Source organism: Propithecus coquereli, unplaced genomic scaffold, assembly GCF_000956105.1.
Source record: "Propithecus coquereli isolate 6110/MARCELLA unplaced genomic scaffold, Pcoq_1.0 Scaffold334, whole genome shotgun sequence".
Taxonomy (NCBI): domain Eukaryota; kingdom Metazoa; phylum Chordata; class Mammalia; order Primates; family Indriidae; genus Propithecus; species Propithecus coquereli.
This window is the reverse complement of record NW_012148997.1, coordinates 2,138,099-2,147,907: the sequence shown is the minus strand read 5'-3', so window position 1 is coordinate 2,147,907 and position 9,809 is coordinate 2,138,099. Positions and strand designations below refer to the sequence as shown.

Genomic DNA, 9,809 nt, shown 5'->3' with positions numbered 1-9,809 from the left:
TCTGGAACTTGGATCCAAGTTCTTCCCTGGGAAAGGCAGCAAGTCTGAGAGTGGGGAGACAGCCCAGCTTTCTCCTCCTCTTGAGTGCATGAAAACGATCAGGCTCCCATGACTCCTGCAGGAGGGCTGGGAGAGCGGTTCCCAGAGAGTCATTTCCACTGAAGGATAAGAGGCTTTGGGGCCAGAGGGCTGAAGGGGCAGCCTGGGTCTGAGGGTGCTTCTGTCCGGGAGCAGTCCCAGAGAGGGGCCACTGGAGCCACGTGGCTTTTTCTGTATTCAAAACCCTATCCTAGACCCTGAAGCTAGTTTCTAAGGGACACACCCAGAATAAAAGTAGTACACAAAGAAACGTAAAAAATGTAAGTAAAGCCATAGAGCCAGACTAAGAAGGAAAGATTTTAATAGGACATTTTAATAATAATAGCTGAATTTACTGAGCTCTCACTGTGTACCAGGCCCTGCACTAAGAGCTTTATTTGGGTTATCTCATTTGTTTGGTATCATCCCACCATATTCACACCATGGCTCCCTCAAAATTATCCATCTCTTGACTAACTCAGGCTATAGACACTTGCCTCTGAGGGGTCTATTGATAACAACGTGTGTCCACGAGCTCCCTGTAGGGCAAAGGCAGACTTGCACGAAGATGAGGGACCAGGGGAGAATGGGGAGTTGCAGCGTGGACACCCACGTGTCCACCTGCAGCAAGGGGCTTTGCTCCTCATGGCTGGACAGCTGCTCTCCAGCCCTCTCACCTGCGGGCTGCTAGGTCTCCGAGGAGGATCCTTTTGGTCATATCCTCAATGACCTCTTTGACCTTCTCATTCCGGAAGGTGAAGATGAAGGGGTTGAGGAAAGGGGTCACCACTGCAGTCATCAGGGCCACCACCTTGTTGAGGTATGTGGAGTGGCCCTTGCCCGGCCTCACATAGATGAAGATGGCGCTGTCGTAGCCCAGAATCACCACGGTGAGGTGGGAGGCGCAGGTGGAGAAGGCCTTGTGGCGTCCAGAGGAGGAGGGGATGCACAGCACCGCAGCCACGATAAGGACGTAGGACACGAGGATGAGCAACATGGTGGCCAACACAAAGAGCAAGGACAGGAAGAAGTCCAAGCGCTCGATGTGGTGGGTGTCGGAGCAGGAGAGCTTGAGGAGCGGGGCAGAGTCACAGAAGTAGTGGTCGATGACTTTAGGGCCACAGAACCGGAGCCTCATTTTCTGCAGAGTTGGGGAGATGATGGAAAGGAACTCCACCGCCCAGCAGGCCACCACCAGCTTCACACAAACAGGACCGTTCATGATGGTGGGGTAGTGCAGAGGGTGGCAGATGGCCATGTAGCGATCGAAGGCCATGACTGTGAGGATGAGGAAGGTGGTAGATCCCAGGGAGAAGTAGAAGAAAGACTGGGTCAGGCATTCGGCCAGGGACATGGTCTTGTGAGTGGACAATAGGTCTGCCAGCATCCTAGGCACCACGGTAGAGGTGACCAGCATCTCCATGAAGGAGAAGTTGCAGAGGAAGAAGTACATGGGTGAGTGCAGGCGGGAGTCCAGGCAGGTGAGGGTGATGATGGCCAGGTTGCCCAGCACCGTCAGCACGTATATCAACAGGATGAAAGCAAACAGGAGAACTTGGAACTCATGAAGATGAGAAAATCCCAGGAGCACAAATTCCCTGACAATGCTGTGGTTACTCATTGCACCTGACACTGGATTTCTCGATACCTGTGAGAGGTCATGAAATCTTAGTGGAAAATCACCATCAACCTCTCTCTTGGCCAACTGGCTGGCCTGGCTCTCCAAGAATGCTAGCCTAAGTGTATGGTTAATCTCAGCGTCCAGAAGACACACTTCCAAAGGGAAGGGGTTTCTCTGGGGCAAGGAACAGCCCAGCTGGGATGGACAGGTTTATGAGTTGGCCACCGCTATAGTATCACCACTCCTAAACTCTCCCTGATCTGTCTTCTACGAACTCCTAGTATTATTTAATGCATGTATTAAGCTCCAGCTCTGTGCAAGACATTTGGCTGGGGCTGAGGATAAAGTGGTAAACACTTCCTAACTGCCAAAATTAATAGTCTGTTGATCAAATAACAGGGGCTATTTACTGTTCTTTCCCTGTGCCAGGAGCTGTGCTGGGCACCTCATACAGTACTTCCTTACATCTTTTGTGCTCAATCTTCATCTTCTTTTTCTTCTCAGTAATATTTCAGGCTACAGATAACCCATTTTTGAAACCACTTCCAACCTTGGCTGCAAGGACACGGCACTCTATAAATTCTCCTACAATTCTGGCTTCCCTTGCCTGGCTCCGGCTCCCTGTGTTTCTGCCATTTTCTGATGGCATTTCTCTTCTCATCCTTTAGTTTTAAAAATTTCTCTATTTTCTCCTTCAGAAATATCACCACCTTCTTTAACCAAAGCAACCTTGAAAATATAAGTGAATCTTAAATCTGGATTTGTGTCTTCCTCTGAGCCCCAGCCCTTGTCTCTACCCACCTGAGGACCACCACACACTCTGAACGGGTCTAGAGGTACACACACAATCCCCCCTCCCCCATATACCCTGTTCATGGCTCCCAGTTCCCCAGTCGTCTGGGCTCAGAACTGGAAGGCATCTCTGATTTTATCTTCTCTCTCCTAAACCACTTGAATTGCTGCCCTTGGGAATATTATTTTTTTCATCCTGTCTCCCTTTTTTTATTCATAGTCACCACCCTAGTTCAAGGGCTCATTCCCTCTTAATCATCAAGACAACATTCTTAACGGTTTTCTTATTTGTAGATTCCCCTATCTCTAACTATCCATGCACTGTACTGCTATTATATTTATTTTTCTAAGTTATTATGTCCACCAGCTGTTTTTAATAATCTGAAGCAATGTGATTCATTTACGCATTACTCTCAAAATTGATTGAACTAGCTAGCCATCCATTTCATACAGAAAAAGACTGGAAGGATGAATTTTAAAATATTAATATTGGCTATATCTGGGTTTTAGTCATTTACATCTTAAAAATTTTTATATTGAAGTTGTGTGTGTCTAAGGCGCACAGCATGATGTTTTGATACACATACACATAGTGAACTGACTACCGCAGTCACGCTAATTAAAACATCCATCTTTTCACATAGTTGCCTCTTTTTTTGTCATGAGAACACCTAAGATCTACCCTCTTAGGAAATTTCAAGTATACAGTACAATCATTACCTACAGTACCCATGCTGCACAATGATCTCTAGAATTTACTCATCCTGTACAACTAGAATTTTGTACCCTTAGTTCTCCTATATATATTTGTTTGTTTCTAAATTCTCTTCATTTGAGTTTGAATTTTCTTCATATATTGCTTTGGTGATCAGAATTTTTAAAAATTGACAACAACAACAATAACATCATCCTTTCCTGTGTCAGCCAAATCAAGCGCAAACCCTCCCTGCAACCTCTGCCCTCCAGGGCTCTGCTCATTCCCGGCCACGGCCCTGGCTTTACCCAACACACCTCCTCCTTGCCTCCACCAAACTGGACCACTTGCTATTCTCCACTCTGCTTTCACACCCTTCCCTGATGGATGCCTTTCCTTGGAATACCCTGTCCTGCCATCTTTGGCTGGCAAATTCTTAATCACCCATGGGGGACTGTCTTGAATGTCCTCTCCTTTAGGAAGCTTCCTCCCTCATGCAGATGTGAGTTATCCTGCCTGAGATTCTCAGTAGGGAAAGTTAGCACATCCTGCCTTGCATTATAACTATTTGTGTGCCAGTCACACCTCCAATCCTAGAGTTCTGGTTTCTTAGGGACAGGACTCTTTTCATTTTATAACTTTCACAATGCCCTATAACATGTTTACACAGTGTAACTATTGAGTTTTAGTTAAACAGATGAATGAGCACATCTGCTGGGTTTTCATTCCTCGTCCTGAGAAGGAAAGTTGCCAAAGGGAAACGCCTATTTTCTTTAATGATGATGTGTGTGTGTGCATCGTGGACTTGAACAGAAGATGATGGGGTAATCGTGACTCATGATTTCTTTCCAGGAAACTAAGATGTGACCAATCCCAGTAAGGTCTGGGCAGCATTCTGTAATCAAACACACTATTTTCTGCAGCAAAGTATACAAATATTCACACTAAATGATATAAATAAAGGCAAAAATAGCTTCACATTAATTATTTCAGATCAGGCTTAGCTGTCTAATTAGCTTGACGTGAAATTTAAAAAGAGCTTTCTGTTTTCAAAGCATTTTGAATACGGCATCGTGGATAAGGGCTGGGAATGGCAGGCCCCACCCATGGAGTGCCCGCCATGCACAGCTCCACACTGAGGCTGTGAAACGGTCACCAGCTCCACACCACAGGCGACAGAGACTGAGACTGAGGACATCTGAGGCTCTCAAGCCCAAATCATAGTTAATAAATGCTGAGCTGGGGTTTGAACCCATGGTTTTCTAACCCCAATACCTGTTTGTTTGTAGTAATCAAAACTACGAATGTGTGGAATATGCAAAATTTTCAGCCAAGCACAGTGCCTTATCAATCTCTGAATGCAGGATCTGAAGCCTGTTGCGTATATTTGCACACAGCAAAAGTGCTCAATGAATGGCAAATGAAGGGATGTACTACATTTCCACCATCAGCTGTGGACTCTGCACAAGGAGTGAGAGATGAGGGGATGTGCCTTTCCTAGCAGAAAGATCTAACATGAGTCTTAAATGCTACTACAAGATAATTGGAGGTTCTCCAGACAGGGTCAGCCCTCAGCCCTCTGTCTCTCGGTGGGAATGCACAACCAGTCAGGCACCCAGAGAGCCACTGCTCCTCCAATGGTCACACCCCGATTGTGATCTCACCCTCGTTGGCCCCAAGTTGATGTGTCTCATATACTGCAGGTGTTATAAATCCCTGAGCCACAATGAGGAATTCAACTCATGGGCCTATTTTGTGTTTTATTGGCCACCTGCCACCCAGAAAGCAACATCTTTCTTATCTGATAGGTTTTCGTGACATTGCATCCTACAATGTCAATGGGTTCTACAATCTAAAACATTGAAGGCTTGGAATCAGCAGTCAAAGAGTTAATTCCCAGATATCCCTGGCTCCATACCATGCCAGCTGGCCTCCTCTTCAAACCGGCCCCCAGCACAGCCCCTGTTATTGTGCCTCCAGCCTCAACCCCTTGCCCCAGCACCTCTTGCCTTCCTCTTCCCACCTCCTTCCAGCCTCCTGTACTTTTCACCCTTAGACTTTCCTCTTCCCATCTGAGATCTGCCTCCCCTCTCAGGCTTGATGACTGGTGTTCCCCTCTCCATCTGTAATTCATACCAACCATTCCTTCTTGCTGCCTCGAGACTCTGGGCCACAACTCCTCCGGCTCCAACTCCACAATCTGGAGCCCACCACTCAGGACAGGCTCCTGGAATGTGTTTTAGGACCTTCTGTACTTGTTCAATAATTTTATATTCCAAGTTTTTATTTTACAAAACTGATTGTCTAGTACAAGCAAAGTTAACATAGGTAAAATCTAACTTGAATGTAGAATAGACTTCTGTCTTTATCAGGGTCTCCTATGGAGCAGGTTTCTCTCAGTGCAGCCTCCGTGGCAGCCTTTGGAATATTCCCTGTCCTTGCTGCAGAACAGATCCTCTCTCAGGCCCAGGACTCCTACATGCCCATGACTCAGGCAAACCCAACTTGTCTAACAAGGAGACAATCTCCCGTCCTATCAAAACAGACTGAGCACAGTCTCTGCTGCTACAGAGCAGCCTGGTCAAGGCTGTGGTTGGCCATTCAGCACATGCTCTGGACACGGTCACACATTAACTGCACTTGACAGCCTGGACTCCCCGGGGTGCCTAACTCAGCCTCCCTAACTCATTCCTGTAAAGAATCCTTGCTGATAAGAGATCCTATTCATCGCTCTCCAGATCCTCATGCTGCAGGCTTTGCAGTTCAGCACTCTGTTAAAATGTCAAATAGCAGAGAGTGCGCCCATCCCCCTATAGCATAATCACCCTCCAGAGACGTGGCACCCATTTGAAAGTCCCCTCCTGGTCGTGCACCTTTTTCTCTCCCACATCGACCCTCTTGGTCCTCCTGGCTGAATTATCCCTGTGCCTTTTCACTTCTGAAACAACTTTTCCACCCCGGGAAATGACTTTTTTTTTTTTTTTTTTAACAAATTGGGAGTGCAGAGGAGCAGAAGTGCTGTCCCTTGGCTCTCTGTAGCAGTCATTTTGATCATCAGTGTCCTGGACACGGTGAGCCCCTCAGTGAGGGAGAGAGAAGGTGAGGAATTGGAGAGAGAGGAGGGCAGAGGAAGCACCTGAGCATCCCTTGCTGATGCCAAGGCCCTTGCAAGGGGCAAGCAGCAGGGGAGGGGGACACAGAGGTGGGCAGCACCCTAGGGAAGGCAGATCGACTGGCAGCAAGAACTAGAGGCAAAGAATGATGCAGGAGGATCATGTGCTGAGCAGGCAAGGGTCTAGGGAGGCTCAAAGAGGAGAAAGAGACACACCAGGAAGGACCTAGGTGGAGCTTCTCCAACCCCAGTCTCAGGAAGGGGTGGGGTGGGGGGCAGAGACCCTTAGCTTCTTCCCCAGAGTGAGGGCGAGGTGGGATCAGGCAGCGAGTGAAGTCCTGTCACGATGAGACTCACTGCTGCACCCCACACCAGCATCAGCACCGTGAACAGGACACAGGCAACTCAAGCCATCCATCTACCTATTCACTATTCACTCAGAAAGACAAGCAGGCCTGTGCCAGGTACTGCTGCTGCTCTGGAACATAGTAGCAGCAAACCAGTCCTCGGGTTCTCTAGGAAATTGGGAAAAAGGACAGTAAACAAGTTTAAAATGATAAATTGTGACAGGTGTTGTGATGGCAATGAAGGGATCACGACAGAGCCAGAGGGGACGGGGGGGACTCACCAGCGCCAGATCACATCCTGCCACCCACGTCCAGATGCAGGACCTGGAGCTCCCACCCTGTGGACAACAGGGCCAGTGCAACGGGTTGAATGGGACAAAGAGGTCCCCCTCAAACTCCCTGCAGGTGCAGTCCCAAACCTGGGACCTCTGGGGCAGTCGACAGGAAAGAGAAACAATACAACTGCCAGGATGGAGACACACCACCCCACCTGGGCCCCACTCTCTCTCACTCCTTCCTCCCGCTATCCAGGCGCTCCTGACAGCGGGAGGCCTCGAACTGAAACACACTCAGAAAGGTAGAAGCCTCCCCCTCCTCAGTGCTGGCGGTGTGCTCAAGCTCGGCCTGGAATAGGAGCAACACAGCGGGTCCCAGGGAGCAGCTGCCTCCACTGGGGACTTGGGCATATCCCAGCACCAGCCTCAGTTTGGGAAATGTGAGCTCCTGGGAACAAGAAGCCTCCAGGGGACAGTGGCTGTTCTCTCTCACGCTCTCCTGTCTGCTGTGGGCACAGAGCCCAGTGCAGCCGTGTCAGCCCTGAGATCTGGTGCTGGAGTGAGGAGAAGAGAGAGGAGGGGAAGGGAGCTGGCACCGGTTGCTTTAGACACAGATAATCCAGGAGCAAAGACAATGTGTAAGAATTCTCCTTATTTCTGGTCACCAGTAAGAAAAAACCAGGTCCACTGTCTTGTTGTTTTTTTCATAAACTAAGAATAAGAGGAATGCCAAAGTAAGAAAAATATCCCTTTTCAGAAAAAGAAAATGATCAGGGCCTGCACATCAAGATATCGGGTGGACCAAAATAAGAAATTAGAATTACAATTATGAATTATGAAATGGTAATTGTATATATGTATTTATGTGTGTGTGTGTATAGATACACACACACACACACACACACACACAGATATGCACACAAGGGCCGTCCGGAAAGTATCCAGCCATTGTTAATATAACAAGAATGGTTACATGGATGGATACTTTTCGGACAGCCCTTGTAAATACATGCACACACACAGAGAAAGAAAATATGTGTGTTTATATGTGGAAAAAAATTGTTGTTAATTTGTAATTTTATGTATTATAGAGTGTTACGAAAAATGAAAAAAATGCAGCAATAGAACACTAATAAAAGTAGAATTCCATTATTATGAAAACCAAAACCAAAGGGATTTTGTATCTCTTTATTGGCAAGACTGGCTTCCCTGACTTCTCCACCAACCTAAGGATGTATTACTGGAGAAATTACACAGGATGTATCACTCAAGAAATTACACAGTCCTTCTCCCTTGTCCCTTGCTCTATTTCATGGTAGTAACAGCTTTATCACGTGCTTCCTACAGACATTGTCTCATCTGATTCTCTCAATAGCCCTGTGTAGCAGCTGATATTGGTGTCTTCGCTTCCCTATTGATGGCATAAAAGAAGCCTTTGCTCTGGGGCACACACGCCTAGTTAGTGGTATCTGGGTTTGAACCCCAGAGAGCAGAGGACAGAGCATTTTGGGCTTGTGTACTTGGAACTTTTATGGAACATGACCTTGCATACACTCTATACCGACAGTCCTCATTCACCTTTTATGTGCCAGACTCAGATTTTTATATATTTGCTGATCAGTGAGTATTTCAAGTATTGTTACTGAAAGTTTGACAGAATGAGGACAAGTGGTTTGAGGAGGAGGAAAGGGAGGTTTATTAATTTGCCAGCAAATGAAAAAAAGGCAGACCTGAATCTTAAAGTATCAATTTTCCTATCTACAAGCAGAAATACAGAGCTTTTAAAGGGAGGATATTGTTCAGGATATTGTTGTTTAACTACAGGTGACAGTTCTGATCGATCCCATCTCCCCATCTCCAGTGAAGATAATCTTGTGACTTTTGCCTGGACAATTCTGTGTAGCCACCTCCTGTGGTACAAACAACAAAAGACACTCCCCTGCACTTCCTGACCTCTGGCCTGGGGCAGGGATGCAGGTTTTAATTCCCAAAAAGAGCTGGGGAGGGGGAGGTTTTAAAGAGACAGCTCAGCTCGTAAGACATTTTTACCCCTTTCCAGGCTATTCCCTCCGCTACAGTATCACATATGATATCACCTGCCCTAATGGTTCATTTTTGTCTGTTCAAATATTTAACTATTTTAATTGGAAATAGTAAGAAGTGAAAATGGAAACGGGGCTTGGTGAACTTCTATTTGCATAATGCATTTACATGAGAATTTTGACAAAACCACAATAAGAAGTACACACAATATATCTGTCTTAAAGATTGATTCCAGGGTGGAATTCCATGAACGCGTGTCTAAGTTTCAGAAGAAAGGGTCGGAGGCAGAGTTTAAAGGAAATACAACAGTAATGCTTCTGTGCGATATCTCTCATTCTCCTCTTCTAAACTCATCCTTTCCCCAAGTACATGGGGAAAATATGTCTGTCCTGCTGGACCTTCAAATCGCTGGTTGGGCTCATGTTAGATTTGGTGGTGAATACAACCACCACCACTTTAATGTTCAAATGACCAAGAATAACAAAACGGAGAGGGGTTTTGAACCTTCAAATCATTTTTAAGCAGTTCTGCAACATATTTCATATGTGTCTAGAAGCTGCAAATGACCCATCTGAGGCTAAAAAGGGTGGTTGAAAGATTGAGGCAAGGTGGAGAAATTTGGGGGATAGGGATTGTTTAGGAAGCAATCAAAAAGAGCCCTAGAAGAGCTGAAAGAAGTCACCGTGCTGCAATAATCATCCTGAAAGAAAGACATCGAAGACAGGAGGCAAGAAGAAATGGAGAAAAACCATTAGAGAGATTCTGACGTGAGCTGCCTGAGGCAGGGTGCTCAGCACAAAGAACGTAAATGACTGTTCCAAGTGCCCAGAATCCGAGGGCAGAGCTC

The 9,809-nt window shown here is 46.6% G+C and overlaps 1 protein-coding gene across 1 annotated transcript; it reads right to left on the bottom strand.

Annotated features, from left to right (window-relative positions):
• Positions 1-751: 751 nt before the first annotated feature.
• LOC105815423 (olfactory receptor 6V1-like) lies at positions 752-1,699 on the bottom strand. The gene has a single exon (XM_012650571.1). It carries the CDS (start codon positions 1,697-1,699, stop codon positions 752-754), a length of 948 nt encoding a protein of 315 aa, XP_012506025.1.
• Between the last annotated feature and the right edge of the window lie 8,110 nt (positions 1,700-9,809).